Source organism: Lontra canadensis, unplaced genomic scaffold, assembly GCF_010015895.1.
Source record: "Lontra canadensis isolate GAN:19392208 unplaced genomic scaffold, GSC_riverotter_1.0 scaffold69, whole genome shotgun sequence".
Lineage (NCBI taxonomy): Eukaryota > Metazoa > Chordata > Mammalia > Carnivora > Mustelidae > Lontra > Lontra canadensis.
The window spans coordinates 3318490-3339622 of NW_022631063.1; the positions used below are offsets into that span (position 1 = coordinate 3318490).

A 21133-nucleotide genomic window follows, 5' to 3' on the forward strand; every position below is an offset into this window, starting at 1 on the left:
TGCTAATGCAAACATATAAGAGCCTTCTTTAGTGGAAGCAGGGGCTAGTTTAATGCCCAAGAAATATTGTGCTTAGACCTTTTCCTTTGTATTAAAATAATACATCAAATATTTTAGTTTGATGACATGATAGAAATGTCCCCAGGTCTTCGTCTTAAGGCAGAAAGGCCACAACCTGGTTGTGAGACTGCAAAGGAGTTTCTGGCTGTGATTTTAAGTACAAATGTCTATAGAGCTTTCACTTGGCCAGTATTTTTATTGGGATTGTTATGGTTTTTATTAGTGTTTTAATTATAAAGTTTCCTAAGTTTTGAGTGATCTGTTCTTAATCATGTTTTCCCCTTAAGCCCTATTATTTTTTGAGCTATGATTTTGTAGAGATGTTTTATTTCTTTTATGGAACACATCTATGGTGTTTTAGCACACATGCTGTGTCTGAATAAACTACATATCTAAGTATAACTAGATATCTAAGTTACTTAAGCACCTAAATGTATTTTCCCAACTATAATGATATAACATATAACCAAAATGCCTACTATAATAATATTATGCTAAACACCTAAATCTGTTTTATGGGAATATAACAATAATAGTAATATACCAGCATAAAATAATTTTATTCATCATATTACTCAAATGGCATTGTTGTTTCTTTTAAATATTTATTCATTTGAGAGAGAGAGAATCCACAAGCAGACTTCCTGATGAGTGCAGAGCTTGATGTGGGGCTCTGCATAGGCTCCTTGAGATCATGACTTAGGCTGAAATCAAGAGCTGGATGCTTAACCCACTAAGCCACTCAGGTGCCCAAAATGGTCATTTTTTTAAAAAAAAAATCTAAAATGCATACCTATTATTGAATTTTAACTTTTATGCTAAATGATTGGTTTAGTTTACCAGCTAGTGTATTTACTCTTTACAACCTTTCTTAAACAGATACTATCATGCATTTTTTGGAAAGAATACTTACCTCATAGAAGAGAAGCTCCCCCAAAGAACTTCCCTTATGTTCTTTCATGTTATGGAAATAACTGTTTCTTAGAAGTTTTTAGCCTGACTCCAGAAACGTGTAAAACTTAAGTCAGACCATAACCATAAGGCAAAGCTAGGTAATTTGAATGTGCATTTCTCATTCGAAGAAGTCATTCCTACTTACTCTACATTCTTTGTCCAGTCTGGAGGGTTACTCAAGGTCATAAATACACAGTTGGTCAAAATAGTGCACATGATAAGCATGCTGAATAAAGTAGATTATAGTTAAGGAAAAAATGCCAGTATATTATCAAGACCATTTACAAACAACCCAATACCAAAAAAAATTGTCAAAGTTACTGTGAAATATGTCTTCTTTGTTTTAAAACAATGGCAAAAGTAATAAGAAACTTCAAAGCCTGTCATACATCCTTGGTCTACTCTTTTTCATTTTACATGAAATGTAAAACTTCACAGAACTGAATTTAATGGAAAGAGATCTCTGTTTCAAGCAATGGGAATTTTGCATTCCAATTAGTTATGTGAAATAGCACTGCAAGGAGAAATGACCATTCTTTAGTAAGTTCACAATGTAGGTGTAAAATAAAAGTGTGAAAAGTATAAATGTTATTACATCTGAAGTACAAACTTCAGATATAATTTAAAATCACCATTGACTGATAAAACATTAATGAATGCAATATAAAAACCCGAGAAAGAATACCCCAGTATATTCAAGGATTACATTGATTGAGAATTGTACTGTAATCAGTTACTTTTAATAATCTTATTGTGATGTGACTCATTCTTTCAGTGTTTTATAAGAGTAAAGAAAGAGAGAATTTTTTTGCTGATAAGTTAATATTGTTTCCTAACTTTTTATTTTCACTTTAGACTGTGGGAGAACTTAATGGACCATCTAGATATCCTTCTGTATCTAGTCCACATTGTTACTAAACAGATGAGTGCTGTTTTGAAAACTTCCTGAGAATTAGCTGTAATTAATTTCTATTAGGATCTCAATCAGACCTCACTCTAAGGAATATTATGGTTATTTTGGGGGTAAATCTTTAATTTAAAAATATAAATCCTTAATATCAAACCATAGAATGAAAAGAATTCAAATGAAAAGTTCGGTCCTATTTACCCTATCTCTAGGTTAACCAGTCTTTTGTCTCTCTTTTAGTTTTGTTTTTTTTTAATAAGGCTATTTTGAATCTATCTGTATAAAATTCCCATTCTTGATTAAAGACCTAAATGTGAGACAGGAAACCATTAAAATCTAGAGGAGAACACAGGCAGTAGTCTCCTTGACACCAGCCATAGCAACTTCTTACTAGATGTCTCCTGAAGCAAGGGAAACAAAAGCAATAATAAACTATTGGGACTTCATCAAAATAAAAAGCTTCTGCACAGCAAAGGAAATAGTCAACAAAACTAAAAGGCAGCCTACAGATGGGAGATTATTTGCAAATGACGTATATGATAAAGAATTAGTATCTAAAATATATAAAGAACTTATAAAACTCAACACCCAAAAAGCAAATAATGTAATTAAAAAATGGGCAGAAGATATGAATAGACTTTTTCCAAAGAAGACATACAGGTGGCCAACAGACACATGAAAAGATGTTTGACATCACTCATCATCAAGGAAATACAAATCAAAACTATAATGAGATATCACCTCACACCTGTCAGAATGGCTAAAATTAACAACACAAGAAACAACAGTTGTTGGTGAGGATATAGAAAAAGGGGACCCTCTTATACTCTTGATGAGAATGCAAACTGGTGCAGCCACTGTGGAAAACAGTATGGAGGTTCCTCAGAAAGTTACAAATAGAACTACCCTATGACCCAGTAATTTTACTACTGGGTATTTACCCAAAGGATTAAAAAAAAAAAAAATACTGATTCAAAGGGGGCACACACACCATGATGTTTATAACAGCATTCTCAACAATAACCAAATTATGGAAAGAGCCCAAATGTCTGTCAGTTGATGAATGGATAATGAAGATGTGGTATGTACACACACACACACACACACACACACACACACACTGGAATATTAGCCATCAAAAAGAAAAAAATCTTGCCATTTGCAATGACGTGGATGGAACTAGAGTGTATTGTGCTAACCGAAATAAGTCAGTCAGAGAAAGACAAATACCATATGATTTCACTCATATGTGGAACTTAAGAAACAAAAGAGATGAACATAGGGGAGGGGGGAAAAAGAGGGAAAAAAACCATAAGAGACTCTTAACTATAGGATTGATGGAGGGGAGGTGGGTGGGGAATGGGCTAGATGTATGAGGGGTTTTAAGGAGGGCATTTGTGTTGAGCATTGGAGCTTCCTGTAAGTGATGAATCACTAAACTCCCCTGAAACCAGTATTATACTGTATGTTAACTAACTAGAATTTAAATAAAAATTTGAAAAAGAAAAAAAAATGATAACATCTCACAAGAAACAAATGATGTTGGCAAGGATGTAGAGAAAGAGGAACGCTTTTACACTGTTGGTAGGAATGCAAACATACAGCTGCTCTGAAAGACAATATGGAGGCTCCTCAAAAAGTTAAAAATAGAACTACCCTACAATCCAACAATTGTACTACTAGGCACTTGTCCAAAGAATACAAAAATACTAATTCAAAGGGATGCATGCACCCAAAGTGTTTATAACAGCATTATCTACAATAGTCAAATTATGGAAAGAGCCCAAATGTCCATCAACCGAGGAATGAATAAAGATGTGATGTGTGTGTACACACACACACACATACACGCAAATATTACTCAGCCATAAAAAAGATTGAAATCTTGCCATTTACAACAACATGGATGGAGCTAGAGGATATAATGCTAATTGAATCAAGTCAATCAGAGAAGAACAAATACCATAAGATTTCACTCATAGGTGGAATTTAAGAAACAAAACCAATGATCATAGGAGGAAAAAGAGGCAAACCAAGAAATAGACTCTTATCTACAGAGAACAAACTGATGGTTACCAGAGGGGAGGTGAGTGGGGGGTGGGTTAAATAGATGACGGGGATTAGGGAGTGCACTAGTGATGAGCACTGAGTATAGTATGGAAGTGTTGAATCACTAAATGGTACACTTGATACTAATATTACACTGTATGTTAAACTAACAGAAACTTAAATAAAAACTTAAAAAAAAATAAAAAATATCCGTTCTTAAACACAGCCTCTGAATACCTTTCTATTTTATTATTACCTATTGGAGAATTTGTTGAAATCCACACCTATTCTGTCCTTGTTTGATGGTTTTTGACTATCATTGTAGGTAGTCTTAAGTTCAGTTATTTTTAAATATATATTAGATATTTAGGCACATATATAGTTTAATAAATATTTAGTAAAAGAAGGATGGACAGATCCAGGTGCTGAAGATACAGAACCAATCAAGGCATAAAAGTAAGAATATTTGGTAATATGGATAATAATACTAACCACAATAGACTATGTTTCTTTAGCAACAATTATGTGTGGTCTGGAGGATAATAAAAGTGTGAAGTAGATTTGCTGTTGTTCCTTCTACACAGTATGTTTCATTTACACATTCACTAACATAGTTCATTTTTACTTCTAGGATCATAATAGTCATTCTATACTAATCTTTTAATAAGTGGCAGAAAAATCAGTGAGAAAAGATTAAATAACAAAGTCACAATTAATATTAAAGAAATTATATATAATATATAACACAATATACGTAAAATATAAATATATAAAAATATGTATAAAAGAATGACATTTTCTATAAAATCAAGTACCAGCATTCAATCACATGAAAAGGATATGAATGTACCAAAATCTTAATAGCAATTTTCCTAACAGGGTTTAGCGGAGTTAAAATATACAAGGCAGAGGTGGCACTGAATCGGAAAATTGCCTTCCCTTTATTCAATACTATAAAAGTCTGAAAAAGAAAATATGAAAAAAATTACTAGATTAGACATGTGGCTTACTTGAAGAGCTTAAACAGATGAAGAACTTTTTACCTGATTTGTTTGTTCAAACTTGTTTGTTTAAACAAATTAGTTTATTGTAACTATAAACATGTTAGATGTTTCTCGCCTGACTTAACATAGTAAACATATGATTTACTATTACCTAATTTGTCTCTAGAGTTCCAACTTTCTGATACAAACTGATGATCCTACACAAAAATTTTTTTTTATCAAATTGTAACTTTACAGACTCCAATTTTATTTAAAGCTTACCATCTGTCTCCAGTTTTGGTAACTTTTTCAGATTATTCTGTACATATTGCTACAAAAATAATCTTTTTTATTTTAATTATTTCAAGTCTTTGAACTCTAAAGTTTATGAATCCTCTCTATTTTCCCTATGGTAGTTGTCCTACTTTAAAATGTTCAAACAGGCTAAATAACCTGGTTTTGCTGATTCTGTGGATCTGCTGGTAATACTAAAAAGGGAAAGCTGCATTGAGAATTAGCCTTCAATACATCATTTCAAAGGGCATTCTGTAGCTAAAATTCTATGACCTGAAACCTGTAACCATCAATTTAGCATTTAAGCCGTGTTACTCAGTGATTACCCACCACATCTCTCCAGGATCAACTTTTAGTTTTTCCCACTAAGCCGTCTCTGCTCCAACAAATTGTCCGCCTGTCAATTTAACTCACAAACCTATCAGCTTCACCCTCTGATTCTGAAAATGTGTCATAAAATCCTAGAAGAAGGAGGTACCTGAGAGGTCATCTAATATAAACTGCCCTCATTTCAGGTCCATAATAGGCCTGACAATGAGGTCCTACCAACTATTTAATCAAAGTTCTTAGTTCTCTCTGTATATTTGATTCTCTTGAGGTGATTTTAAATTTGCCAATATTTGGGTCCCACACAAAACCAATTGAGTCAGAATTTCTGGAGGATGGGCATAGACATGGGTATTATTTTTAAAATTTCCTCTGGAAATTTTAATATGCAGCCAGGTTTGAAAAGACCTACTTTCAAAAATGTCCTCAGTTATCAAAATCACCTCCTCCTTCATGTCTTTCCAGATAAATCACTGCCTTCTGATCACTTCTAATTGTTTCCCTTTACCAGTAAGTCTTAGTATATTAATTTGCACACATTGGCATGTTGCTTTTAATTATAGTCAAGTAGCAATTTACATGTAGGGTTCATTCCACTGAGGACTAGGTTAGAAGTTGTTAGAACCTATTGAGCATAAAAGCCTTAATCTACTTTTTCTCCATTTTTTTCCCCACAGTACTTAATAGTGTGGTTTGTAAATAAACACTTGTTTTAATTAAGTGCAGGCTTGCCTTTAAGATGCTATTTACCTTTAAGACATCAGTGCATCCATTTGCTTAATAATATGTTTTTACTCTTAAACTAAGGTCTGTATCCCATACAATCATGTTCACTGACAACATGGTAGTGTTTGAATAGGTAGACAGAAAAACTTATATTTTGAGTATAAAGGACAGAGAAAACAATTTCTCCATACATTGCCCTTTTGTATTCAAGACCATGGAGCCAAACATTATCTAATCAACCATTTTCCATGAATAGCAATCTATAAAGTTGAACAATTCTACGAGGAGGGCAAGTAAACTTTTTTACTAGCATTGAGATCATCCATAAGGGATTTTGGATATTGGGAAAACTGCCCTCGAAGCACAAATGCATTAAAGGACTTTCTTGAATTCACAGGATTAGATCATTTAATATTACAAACAATCTAGATACATTTAGGCATTCAATGATGTAAACTTCACAATAATTAAAAGTGCGTTTACTCATTCTTTTGTGAGGCAGTTTCCCTGAAAAAGCAGTTACCACTTGTAACGCTAGGAGAGGAATTTATTTTGAAAAATCTCCAAAAACAGAGTGACAGGAGTGAAATGTCCCTTTAAACATGAAATCCTCTGCTCTCCGGAAAGATTAGCCTTAGCCTTCATGGAACTAATGGGATTAAAAATGACATGTCAAGGGCATCTTCATTGAATTTGCAGGTTCTGGAACAGAGCAGGCCTTAAGAGCACAATTTCAAGTTTATTTCTGGTGAATACCACCTAACACAAAACCTTGAGTTCTGAGAAATGAGGAATAAAATACTAATATCCTGTATAGTGAAATAATTACAAGGAAGACACTTGAAATTTGGGACTCTGAGGTTATTGATAGATGTGCATAAACTGAAAATTACTGGAGAGAGTGACAGATAATTGGAGGAGGGATAAATAGTGTCAAGTCCAAAATCTGGTCTTCAAGTAATGATAAATAATGATATGACTTAAAAAAATTATTACCTATTAGTACTAAGGTGATGAATGTTATAATGTAAGTATGTCTACCTAGTTGTCGTTCACTCTGGAATGCTGCTTGCTTTTTCCCAGATGAATGTACATCTTACAGGTTCACTAAAATGTTTACTACTTGAGGCAAGAGTAAGCTTTATATCTGCGAATAGGACATTATCAAATAGAGAATTCAAAACAGCATGCAACCAATTTTTTAACGTTTTCTTTCATTTTATTAATAAATGCCATATATAATTTTGCTTAGTGCTTAAGAGTTCTGACTGCCTGGCTTCACTCCCTGAATTCATCTCTTACGGAGTGTGACTTGGGCAAGTTACTTAACCTCTCTGGGCTTGACCTCCTGTGTGTAAAATGAGGCTAATATAGTACTGCTTGACTGGTTCTTGGAATATTAAATGAATTATGACACTTAAAGCACTGAAACAGTGCCCAACAAAGTAGGAGCACAACAAACGTTAGCTTCTTATGGTTATCAGCGTCACTATTCCTCAGTTGTTACCTGGTCAATTTAAACACCATTGAAATGCATTGTGAGGTGGCGCATCTGATTATCTGATTAAATTAGGTATGTAAAATATATCATAATTAATGGCAGCAAACTGTTACATAATGCTTTACAGTTTTGAAGTGCCTTTTACCTGAGTTATTCAAATAATTAACATAAACTTCATACCATGTTTTTAATTCCAGAACTTTTCCATTAGCTTCATACGTTAGCTCCTTCAATCCTAACAATCACAAACTACCTTTTTCTTCAATAGTACCTTAGTCTTCATTTTTATAGGTACTTCATAAAGAAGGGCAGTGCACCAACAGTAAAAAGTGAATAGTCTAGATGTCTCGCAAGATGGGCCATGGCCACTAGGAATAAATCAAGGTCCAAGTCTGGTTCTCAGACAGGAAGGCCATAAAAACTGACTTTGTTAGCATACACAGAACAATTCTGTTTCTTAGCAGCAGACTCACAGTAACCAAGCCTGAAAGCCTCACATACAAAATCAGAATGCCAATCTACTTATTTACAATAAGATGTATTACTGTCACATGGACTGAAATAATTGCAGTGGCATAACCAGCATTTTCTTTCCTTTCAAGCAGATCTGTGGGAAGACAAATTATAATAAGAAGGTTCTTTGCAGAGGGTGGAGTCCAAACAAGCCGACTTAATCAAATGCTGCACAATGTTTAATGACACCTCTGTTAGGTAGCCCCGTGTAGCTCGTCTACAATGAAATAGCCTTGATTTGGGGAGGAAAATGCTTTCAGGGCTACTCTAAAGACCTGTTTCCTTTGGAAAATGCCACTGTTTGTCTCTGTTATTCTCCCCACTCCTTAATCTTACCAATTTCTTTTCCTAAGGATACTTCCTTTCTTTTAGTAGCTAATACTTCCAAGTATGTCAGAGTGAGCATATCCCTGTCTCTTAAAGACATCTTTGCAAATATATACTTTCAATCAGTAATTTTAAGGAGAATTTTATTCTAGTTTCTGGGGGGAGGTCTCACTGTCATCATCATGTATAACAGTAACAGTAACTAAATTTCAAATTTTCAAAATTTTCCTTATCACTTCTAGAGTAGAGTACTGGAACAAATGACTTTCAAAAATGTGTGAATCAGTATTAAATGCCACTTTAATGAAACTAGTTTCAAAGGAAAAAGAAAGGGCCTGTTTAACTATTTAAATTGATTTTATGACTTATAGAAAGCATTTTAGAGCTTGTTCCTCCAAGTGTGGCCCGTGTATTATAGCAGAAGGAGTCTCACTCGAGAACTTGTTAGAGATGCAGGATCTCTGGCCCCACAGACCTCTGGAATCTGAATCTGTATCTTAACAAGATCCTCAGATGATGTGTATACACGTGCAAGTTTGAGAAGCCCTCCCTGAGGGCAATAGGGCTAGTTCCACCTTTGGATGGTTAACTGTCAGGTTCTTTACCCATCACTGATCTTATAAGATTAAAGCACATACTGCTTAGAAAATGCAATTTCCTTAGCTATTCTTTCTAAAAGGACTGGCTCTGATTAATAAAGGCATTCAGTATCTTCTTTAAACCACAAACTATCAATTCATGGTGATATTTATTTATCTCTAGTTTCTATATAGACCTGTTTTTTATGCTTATGAATGTGAAATATAAATTGTGTGTTATAAAATGCCAAAATACCCAATTAGATGGTGCAGTATCTATCATCCATTTAAGAAAAAAAATATTTGCTATAAAACTCTGCACAGCTGGTTTAACTTCAAAAACTAGTTAATTCCGACAGAATTATATTGTTATTATAGCATTAGGAAGGCATAGTCATAACTTGATTAAAGTCATATGTAGATAGAGAAAACTTGAGGGGTTTTTGTGTTTTGTTCTTGACATTTTTTTCACTGAGTGATGTTTTAACAATAAGTAGGTGTGACTGTGCTTGTCAATGTATTATCTTCTTACAGGAGGATGCTAAGTAAGATTATTACCCTCTAGAATACAAATCTCTTATGAGCAAACTTCAAGACAATTAATAACTAAAAAATAAGAAGTACATATGCCCATAACTCTTCTTTTACATGACTCTTCTTCTGTTGTCTACCATGTGCTGAAATATGTCAGTGATAACATATTTTGCTTTGTAAGTGTCAATTTTCATTTTGACTATTTCAGTTACTGTGAAATTATAGAAAGCATTTGTTTATCTATCATATCTCTTCACTATAGCCAAATCTTGACTTTGGCTACTGTGCTTAAAAGTAAGTAGAAATAAAAAGTACAAAGTCTTTAACAGTAGAAAACTTACGATGCAATATGTATATGAGCCAGAGAAAAGTATATTAACATTAGTGTTTAAAGACTTAAATTTGGAAATATAACTTAACTTTTGAAAGTATAAAATCCACACTCACTTTCTTATTGATATAGTAGGGGTCCAGGTCCTCCAAGGGCTCTGACACCATCTCTGGAGGAATGTCTCCGTAAATAAATGGAAGGTTCTTCCCAGCTTCCAAGTCACTATTTGGCTTTGGTTTGTTCTCATCATCATTGTCTTGTTCTCTCTTGGGCTTTTTGGCTTTCTCTTCTGCGGCACGTTTTTCGATAGCAGCAAGAGATTCTCTAGTAAAAAGGCGGAAGCTTTCAGGCCCCGGGGGTACCAGCAGTGCCTGTGCCATCTTTTCATCCTGCACATTTAATTACGTTTAGCTTCTTGCATAAGAATTGCCTACCAAGGAAAAAAAAATGCATGAGAGATAGGAAAGCAAGTGAGTGAGAGGGATTAAGAAAATCAGCCAAGATGTCATTTAATGTTTCTTCTAGCAATTTCTTTGGTAGTATATTAATAAATGAATATTTATTTTTGGTGGGAAAAAACTTCTCTTCTTCAATGCATAGACTTCTTTTCTTTCTCAGTGCGCAGTATAAACATTTTACAATGTTCCTTTGGGGATTCTTCTGGTGACTTTTTAAAAGTATAAACATCTTAGGACTGCACTACAAATTTTAACCTGGAAGCATCATTATCCAGTCTAAGGTTCAATAAACTAGTTTTATAAGTCTATCAAAGTCTGGTCTGAGACCTTTGAACCAAAACATATTATAGTATACTTTGGTAAAAAGAGTAATGTCAGTAATGCTTGTCAGTGAAATTACTTAAGGACCCATCATTCCCCACCCTCACTCCTTTTATCACATCTTACTAGCTCTCCAAATAAAGAAATACACTGGTATATGCCTGACTCCTAAAATCTCAGAATAAGAAAAGAAGTTTTGCCTAATCCAACCACTGTTCTGGTTGTCACCATCATCATCACTGACCGTTGGTTATCCAAACAAAGCCCGACCGTCAGCAGCGACAGAGAAGTCAAAACTATTTTCTTTTCTTTCTTCTTTTTTTTTCAAAGATTTTATTTATTTGAAAGAGAGAGAGAGAGAAAGCATGAACAGGGGGAAGGAGCAACGGGAGAGGGAGAAGGAGACTCCCTGCTGAGTAGAGAGCCTGACATGAGGCTCCATCCCAGGACCCTGAGATCATAACCTGAGCCAAAGACAGATGCTTAGCTGACTGAGCCACCCAAGTACCCCCAAAACTATTTCCTTTCAGCTTCTCACCTAGGATCCTTCTGAAGCATCTTCTGAGGCAATGCAGAATGTATTTCCTTTTCCAGTCTGCTGTTACTCAACTACTCCAAGACACTTTTCATATTCTTTCTGAATCTTCCATTTGGTGTAGTGGTTGGAAGCATGGACTATGGAGTTAGACTGCCTCTGTTCTTAACCCTGGCTCTGTCATTGATGAGCTGTATGACTTTGCAGAATGTAACTCCTCAGTGCTTCAGTGTCCATTTATAAAATGGGGATGCTATGAGAACTGACCTCCCAGGTTATCATAAGGAATAAATGAATTAATTTACATTAAGTGTCTAGAATAGTTTTGGGATTAGTAAGCACTGTGTTGGTGTCATCTATCATAATCTAATTATCTTTCGTTCCTTCATCTATTTCCTCTGTTGTGATTTCAGGCATTCTCACAATTCAAGCCACTCTCCTTTAAGTAAGGCCCTTATTTGGTGGAACCAGAGCTGACCAGTGAGCTCCTGGAGTGGGCTAGGAAGTACAGAGTACAGGGTCATAGTCACCCATGCCAAGCAACTGCCTAGGATTAGAAAGGAAAGAAGGCAGACACCTGCTTAATTCTCCAGGAAAGGAAGAAAAAATCTGCTAGAAATGTGACAGAACTGTCAAAAATGCCAGAAATCTGAGCTAGATTATTGTATTTTTCTTGTATTTGGAAATCTAATTTAACAGTTATTTTATTTTGCATTGTGCCAAAAATCACATTTAAAAAATTAGGATAGAAAAAAGAAACAGTAACAACAAAATACAGTGAGTACATCAGTCCCTTATAGAACAGTCTACAACCATGACATTGGGGTAATCATCAAAGTCATCTGTGACATTTTCCCTATCCCAACCACCCACCTCATCTCTGCTCCCACACTTATTCTGGTCTCCATAGTAGTTTATCCCTAAATGGCCTTTTAATTCTTAGCTGTTTATTTCATGGATATACTAAGCTTACAGAGGGTGAGGAACTCTAGATCTTACAGCAATGTAAGAAAAATGATAGAGACTAAAAATGATTTTAGATTATTATATAAGTTTTTTGAGTTTATATCTGAATTACTAGTTCCCTGGTCTATTCCAATGACTAAAGTATTTTTAATAGTTGTGTCTTTTCATTGAATTAGTATTTATAATATGACATTGCTGTATTTTTTGCTACTATGAAAGTATATTCCAAGTAAGTTATAAAATATCAGCTGTCAAAAAGCCATGTCATTTTTGCCACTAGCTCTGAAAAATAACTTCTGATTTATGGTGAGATGGGGCTGTTTTGTTTTGTTTTGTACCCTATCAAATGAATTTAGAAGGCACAAAATAAATTAGGTGGTTCATTTTATATTAAAATAGAAAAAGTATTCTCAAACCTTCTAATTCAGCTATTTAATTTGTACCTTCCAAATTCATGGCAGATGGCACAAACTAGAATTAAAATTTTTAGCCATTTTATGTCCATTTTGATATTCACATAACCCAGCACTAGGCTGTATGGGATAATTGCATTTATACTTTCGAATTTGGAAGGAGTTTGCACATTAACTGTAAGCCTTAAATACCCAGAGATGTGTAATCCACCTATCTCTCATCACCTTTCATCAACTGAATGGATTTGGTTCTTACCAAGTGCTAAATGAAAATGAAATCTCAGGAAACAAACTGAGGGTTGCTGGATTGGAGGGGAGTGGGAGGGATATGGTGGCTGGGTGATGGACATTAGGGAGGGTATGTGCTATGGTGAGAAAAAAAATGCAACAGCATGACAAAGCTATCTTAAGACATTTCTATGAAACATGGTTGCTTTCTTATGGGAGGAAAAAAAGGTTACTTTTGTATTTGAGCATTTAGTTAAACTAATTTTTGTTTCTTTATTAACAATGCAATGAAAAACATGCAGCAATCAGAATCTGAGTTCTGGGTTCATATTGAGCCTGTAACTAACAGTTTGCTTATGACATTTAACTCCCCTCAACCTCAGTGTCATTGAAATACCTTACCTATATGTGGCGACACTTTGCCGTAAAGAAATAACCAATCATACTCATTTAACTGGAGTTTCCTAATTCCTAACTTTTTAAAAATGAAATTAGGTTAAAAATATCTAATGAACTATTTTAATAATCTGTATAGATTACTTTGATTTTTTTGAGATGACATGGAGCAAGGTATCAAAAAATTGTAAAAACATATTTAAACAGAAATAATTTCTTACCTTCCTATTCACTTATCAAGGATTAGAACAAAGAATTTGAGTCTTAGTCAAAAAGAGGTAAAGAAGTCTCTTTGAAACTGCCACACTATTGTCTCTAAATCCTGAGAAGGTAGGCCAGTTCCAGACTCTTGGCTTTTCCTTTAAGGTGAAATAAGGTTTGCCCAATATTTGGATAGGTTGAAACATTAAAAATCACAGTGAGGGGAGCTTCTCATGGCTTCTTCTACAGCTTTGCTTTTTAGAAACATCTCATAGTTCCATGGCAGTTCTATTTTAATTTTTTCCCCCTTCCTTCTTATTCTTTGCAAGCCTATTATATAGACCTCTTACATAATTTTATATTCCTATTAGAGCAGACTTTTAAAAAATTAATTCCTACTGATGCCTTGGTGTGGGATATATATTATTAATGAATATATACGCATTATAATTTATTAAAATACATCAAATTTAATATGCCAGATTTTCTCCAGAACTCTCCTTACAAGGACAAAAAAGATAAAAAAAGACTAAGGAGGTGATCTCTTTGATTAAAAACCAAAGTGTGTCTGTGAATGTGTATGAGTAAAGGAAATGCATCCCTCTCTTAATCAATAAGAATACTGTAGTTCAAAAAATCCCATTATAGGATGGACCATAGAATTTTAAACCTGGAAGGATAAGGATCATTTATTGAGAAATATTTATTGAGGGACTACTGTGTATCAATACTATGTTTGGATTAACACCCATGGTCCCTGCTTTTAAGGAGCTGACAGTCCAGGGTGAGAGATGTGGACACAAATAATTATAATACAATTATGTACTGCTGGTTATTGTCTGAGTTCCATAAATGGGAGCAATTTGTTCTGCCTAGGTAAGGATAGGAAGGGAAATCAGGGTATTTCCCTGGGGAAATTTTATTAGACTGGTTGGGATTTGACCAACTAATGTGGAGGTAGTAGTTCAGACAAAGTTGAGACAAAGACATATCAGTAGAAATATGTTAGACTAGGAGACAGTATATGCATGAGAAAAAGCAGGGAGGGCCTGGGAAGAACTAAGAAGTTCATTATGGAACCTGGCAATTCACAGACCTGTACCCCTGGGGCTAATAATACATTATATTTTAATTTTTAAAAATTAAAAAAAAAAGAAGTTCATTATGGGTAGAGACCAATCTGCTCAAAAGGGATTGCTAAGAACAAGGACTGAAATACTGGCAGGATATAATCACCAAAGGTCTCATAGAGCACACTTCATAAGCCATGGATAGGAGTGATGGAATTAACTTGAAGATTAGAAGAAACAGTGGCAGTAATGAAGGGTAAACAGGTGGGCTGATCCTAGAGCAATGGTTCAAACATTTTGGTTTCAGGACCCTTTTATACTCTTAAAATGACAATGTCAAAGAGCTTTTATTTATAGGCAACTTATCTATTCATATTTACCATATTAAAAATTAGAAGATTTTATGACTTTTATTAATGTAATAATAAGCCCTTATATGTCTACATATAAAATGTATTTTTAATAAAAATAACTATATTATCACAAATTTTAAAAATGGTGTGAAAAGAAGCAATTTATTTTAAATTTGGGCAAATCTCTTTACTGTCTGGCATAATGGAATGCAGCCAGAGTCTCTTATCGGGTTCCAAGTTCAATCTGTTGAGATATGTTGTTTTGATTGAAGTACATGAAGAAAATCCTCCTAAAATATATATGTAACTGAAAAAGGAAGGAGTATTTTACTTGTCTTTTCAGGCACTTGTGAATATTCTTTGATATACACCAAAACTCTACAAATGATAATTTTTGTATTAGTTTCAGTATGGAATCTGTATCAGGAACTTGTATTGATTTTGCCTCTTGGATGGATTTTGTGCCTTCATGCATGGATCATTTGGAAAATATTGGCACAGTGTTTTGCAGATTTCCCCAACTTTGACAAATTTCATTAACATCAAAGATCACATTTGTTAATATCACCATTGATCTCATGAGAAAAGTCATAATATATTGGGAGGCTGTCTAGTTCCCAGCGGCAGGTAGAAGTTTTCCAAAATTCCAATTTCCACTTGAAAGCTCCAGTTTTAACATTGACAACAAATGCTGTCATTTGCTTTTCCTGATGTGACAGGCTTTTCCATAGTTTGTCAGTTGTTCTTTCAAGTGAAAATGGTGTTCCATGAACAAAAGAAAAAGTGGCTTTTTCACCTCCTGACTCACGCAATCACGCAGGTGCTTTTCCTTGAGACAGCCATGGTACTGTAGTGCACAGCAGAAATGCTTCATGTATTTTTCCAGTTTCATCATACAGAATATTAAAAACAGATGTTCCTTAGGTCAGGATTTAATATAATGAATAATATTTACTGCTTCATCAAAGACATTCTTATGTGAACTGGCACTTTTTCTTACTGAAAGTGTGTGGTGGTGAAGAAAACAAGGATTCATCCTACAGAATGATGCCACTCCCTTGCTTCCTACTAAGGCATGAACTGTTTCACTCCATGACTTTTGTGCCATCAGCGAGAAAGGCAAAGGTCTTCTTAGGATTAGTATTAGGAAAATAGTTTTGACCTTACTGTCCCCCTGAAAGGGACTTAGGAACCCCCAGTTATCCACAAACCACTCTTTGAGAACTTCCCTAGAAGGAAACAGATGGACAACAGGAATCTAAAGGAGAGGGCAAGGAAATGTGACTATAGCTGTACTATTTAAGGGCCTAGACCTGGCAGTCAGAACTGTATTCAAGCCCTGGGTCTGCTACTCTCTAGCAGTGTGACCTTGGGTAGGTTGTTGTTGTTTTTTTTTTTTTTTTTTTTATCCTTCATAATCTTCAGTTTCTCTGTCTGCATAGTAAGAACAATGATAGCAATGATAGCACATACTTCATACAGTTAATGTGATATTAAATGAGAAAATCCTCTTGGAAGGTGAGCACAATGCCTGGAAGAGAGTAGGCCATCAATAAATTAGAAAACAAACCATAGCCAGAGGACTATATTCAGTGCAAAATTAGAAAATCAACGAGATTTTATGATGTTTTGATATGTGGCTTGGTGAAGACATATGAGGTCACGCTCAATCCCAGAATGGTTTAAGCCACAAGTTGTCATTAACCCAACAGAGAAGTAGAGAGGGTTGTAGGGCATGATAATAAATTCTGTTTGGAATTCATTTAGTTTGAGATATCTGTGAGACAGCTGGGTATGTAATTAAAATATGGGTCTGAGAATCGGAAAGCTGTCTGGGCTGGGAAAATGTTGATTAAAGAGTCACTGGTTGAAACTGAAAATAAGAATGTGAAGTACACTGTCTAGGAAAAAACTGGAAAGATGAAAAGGCAGGACTCCTGTGACTACCAGTTTTTAAGGAGAGGAAAATTAGACAATGAAGTCAGAACAGTTACATAGATGCCAAAAGAGGAATTTTGAAGATGCTAATTAAAAGGCATATATTGGATTTGACAATTAGTCAACTCCCTGCACTTAAAATAAATGAAGAACAGGCACAGAGAAGCTAAGTAACCTTCACCAAAACATCTACTGACAACACAAATTGTTGCTCTGAGGTAAAACATTTTCCACACATTCTATTCTTGACTGACTTTTCCTATTATAGTTGACATTTTTATCTTGAATCTTACTATTGTATGATTTGATTTTAAAGACCTAAGCTTTATATAAATAACTACAGAAAAATAGATTTCTATAGTTCAATTCAGTTTTCCAGGCACATATACACATATGTATGCTTTGATATTAACATAAGCTTCTAAAACTATATGAAACCAACTAATACAAATACAAAGCTAATATTTGTTAATGAATCAGAATCTGGAAAAAGGGGGCATGGTTAACATTTGGACTATGCCATGGCATTACATGGCAAGGACAGAAGTACTATTTTTCCCATTACTCATATAGCCTGTGAGTTCTCATCTTGCCTAATTTCAAGAATAGTAGATAGTTTGGAAAATTGCATTGGCCTATAACCTGTTAATATCAATAGTTTCTCTCTCCCTGTGTAGGGATCTTTATGATTATGTTACAGACAAAAATCAGTTAGTTCTGGTCCGTTCCCATGGAGACAAAATTTATGTCAGAGGCTGTAAATTTGCCATCTTCAAGGATGGAAAGCTGCTCTGTGTCATACAACTTGAGAGATCAGAAAATAAATCCCCACAATGTATTTTCATGTCCTTGATGATGAGAGAGCAAACTGTTGGAAAAAGATTGAGTCCACTGCTAAGGAAAGGATGCTGTGTTTTCTTGGTATCAATGAGAGACTGTTGTATGAAGGACATAATCTAAAAGACAAAATGGACTGGATAACTACCCTTTCTTTAAATAAAGTTATTAATATTTTCTAAAGGGGTTTTCATTTTGGGTTAGTGATTATCTGGTATTTACTATATTTTCAGGTAGCATATGTGACAAAGAGAATAATAATTTATTAAGGGCATATACAGAGCATCTGGCAATTATAATGATTACCACTGGACACTCTCCAAGGCAGAATTAAACATTATTTTCCATAATTTAGAAGATTTTTGAAAAAACATCTGATTGGTGTGCTTACCTAACTAGGTGGCTTTGAGAATTAAACAATAGTAATAGATAAAACTGTTACACTATTGTTATGTCTCAGATACTCTGACATGTAATTTATATACATTAACTCACTTAATCTTATGAAGTTTAATCATCTAATCTTATTTAACCTTATTATTCCCATTTTAGAGATCAAAAAACCTAGGTACAGGTAGGTTGGATAACTTGTCCAAGTTCCAGAAGTAAGTCAAGAAGACAGGATTTAAACTCAAATAGCTCAGGAAATAACCTGGGTTCTAAGCCTCTGGAATGAGATTTTTAGTTCATGTGTTCTGAAATGGAATTGAGATAAGTCCACTACCTCACTGGGAAGTTACTATGTATACAGCCTCATGTTAAGAATGGAGTGGTGCAGGGGCACCTGGGTGGCTCAGATGGTTGGGTATTTGTCTTCGGCTCAGATCATGATCTCCGGAATTTGGGGTCGAGCCCCATGTCAGGCTCCCAGTTCAGCCGGCAGTCTGCTTCTCCCTTTCCCTCTGCCCTTCCCCCTGCTTGTGCTCTGTCTCTCTCTCTCTCTCAAATGAATAAATAAAATCTTAAAAAAAAAATAAAAAAAGAATGGAGTGGTACAATCTAAGAAACAGAGCAATATAGTCATCACCTTTGTTTTTAATGTAGAAAATAAACAGGAATAATTAATAACAAACATAAAACCCACATCTAATGGGTACGTATTGACATATATTTTAAGTACTTTTGAGTTATTTGAAGATAAATTAAAAGCCTGGGCTAGGGGCGCCTGGGTAGCTCAGTGGGTTAAAGCCTCTGCCTTTGGCTTGGGTCATGATCTCAGGGTCCTGGGATCAAGCCCCACATCAGGCTCTCTGCTCAGCAGGGAGCCTGCTTCCTCCTCTCTCTCTGCCTGCTTCTCTGCCTACTTGCAATCTCTGTCTGCCAAATAAATAAATAAAATCTTTTTTTAAAAAAGAAAGCCTAGGCTAGCTTCTTATATATCATTACCTCTTGCTCTCATTGTTCTGTCAAGGAATTATGCAATACTATTGGTCTGAATAAACCTATCAAGAAAGTAACTGTATGGCAAGGATATCACTATGACATGGCCAAATATAAATGAAATTTAGACTTTCACTGTCATTGTTCCCTTCCTGTTAGCTAAACTCATGATTGTCCACACATAAGTGTTATTAATTGATTTGCTAACTTTTTAATAAAAGAATCTATTTCTGCCTTTCTTTACCTGGACTCAATGGCATACCTCCGGGGTCGGGGGGTGGGGGGGAAGTAGCTGAGTAGGAAAGAATGAGCTCATTTCTGTCATCAGAACAATCTTTATCTTGGGATTAATAATTAGTTTCTAGGTGTTGATGTTCTCAGTGACTTTTTCCTTATCAAACAACTATAAGCTCAGAGAGACAACTGCTAAGTAATAACAAGTAAGCCGACATTGTAATAGAAAAATTGTTTTATTAGCTCCTCAATTGTTCTACTATATGTTTTCAAAGTGAACACAATTGCATGTTCAACTCCCCAATATCCATTCAACTCCAAATACCTTCTCCAAGCCCCTTGCCAATCATTGGTTCACGAATAGTCTTGTGGCCTAGTTCTGCCAACAAAAGGTGAGGGGAAGCCTGCTAAGTATATGTCTATGGAAATTTTCTTTCCTCCTAATAAAGAGACAAGGAGGGACATAATTCTCTGTTCCCTGGACCTTATTGCATTGAGGTGATACTGGTGATATCATGATACTGGGACTACTTTAGTCAACTTATATCCAGAAAGGATGCCATTCTAAGGGCACAACTGACACACTGAGGGTGTCAGATCACAGAGACAAATCTATCCCTGGGCTCTTGATGGGTCACTCAGCTCTTGGACCCAAACAACCTCTGCACTTCTTGTTATATTCAATAAGCATCTTTCTTGACTAAGACAGTTTTAGACAGTATTTCTAGTTAGTTGCAGATGATACACCAGACAAGTAAATACTCCTTGGTTGGTACAAAAACTTGACCAGTTCAGAAGCCACCTTACAACCAAATAAATACTAACCACATATTTGGATGTTCTTTACCCCATGCAAACAGACGAGCCATGCATCCAATCACCAAATAAATATGATAAAATGCAAGTAAATACAGCCCTGGTTAGTTTACTAAATGCACAGAATGCATGTCACTTTTAAAAGAAAAAGAAATAAAAAGTTATGTTAATTTCTCTTTCTTAAATCAATAGCCTTTGGCACCATTCCACTCTTGTAGGTCATCTCTGCCATGTTTCTTAAGTGTTTGCCTCTTTGGAGGAACAAACTATCAGGGAGGGAGGTAATCAGTCTTTTGCCTCCTGTCCCCCTGCCCCCTGAAACAGCTGACCTTGTTAGCTGATAGAGATTTTAGTTTACCTTCACAAACACAAATTTATACCCACTGGTAGTTTAGATACCTTAGGTAATTACAGCACGTTCTTCTGGAAAAACTTCAGGCCACTTCCGGGAATTATCTCATTTGTTCTTATACTATCTCTAGAAGAGATTCTGTATTTTTATTCCTGTAAGCCACTCTGCCACAAATCCTTGACAGATATCTCATCCCTGATGAACTCTGTTGCGACTTGGTGTCAGCTCTCTTGCTCCATAATCTGTGTAGAAAGGGAAACAGGTGAAGTTATTCTAGCATCTTTGGCATTTGGATTGAAATGGTGCTCTGGGTCTGGGTCTGGATCTGAAAGCCCTGATGTGCTCAAGGAAGGATGGGGCCAGGAACCACTGCCAGGATCCTGGGGTGGGGATGGGCCTCTTTTCTTGGGCAGCCTTGATTTAATTACTCTTTCTGAAGACATGCCAGAGCTCCAGAGCGTCTTTCTACTTTCTACTTCCTTTCTTCCTTCTTCCCTCTTTGCACTTTCTTTCTTTCTTTCTTTCTTTCTTTCTTTCTTTCTTTCTTTCTT

At 35.2% G+C, this 21133-nt stretch overlaps 1 protein-coding gene across 6 annotated transcripts in view; it reads right to left on the reverse strand.

Annotated features, from left to right (window-relative positions):
* The window catches only part of SCN3A (sodium voltage-gated channel alpha subunit 3), a 107378-nt gene that overhangs the window by 68482 nt on the left and 17763 nt on the right, over positions 1-21133 (reverse strand). For all 6 annotated transcript variants that reach the window (XM_032880333.1, XM_032880332.1, XM_032880331.1 and 3 more), the window contains exons 2-5: positions 20630-20824; positions 10201-10514; positions 4813-4931; positions 1160-1249 (exon numbers count right to left, since the gene is read on the reverse strand). In XM_032880333.1, coding sequence (XP_032736224.1) covers positions 1160-1249; positions 4813-4931; positions 10201-10464 — 473 coding nt within the window. In that variant the 5' untranslated portion in view covers positions 10465-10514; positions 20630-20824. The remainder of the gene's footprint in view (positions 1-1159; positions 1250-4812; positions 4932-10200; positions 10515-20629; positions 20825-21133) is intronic.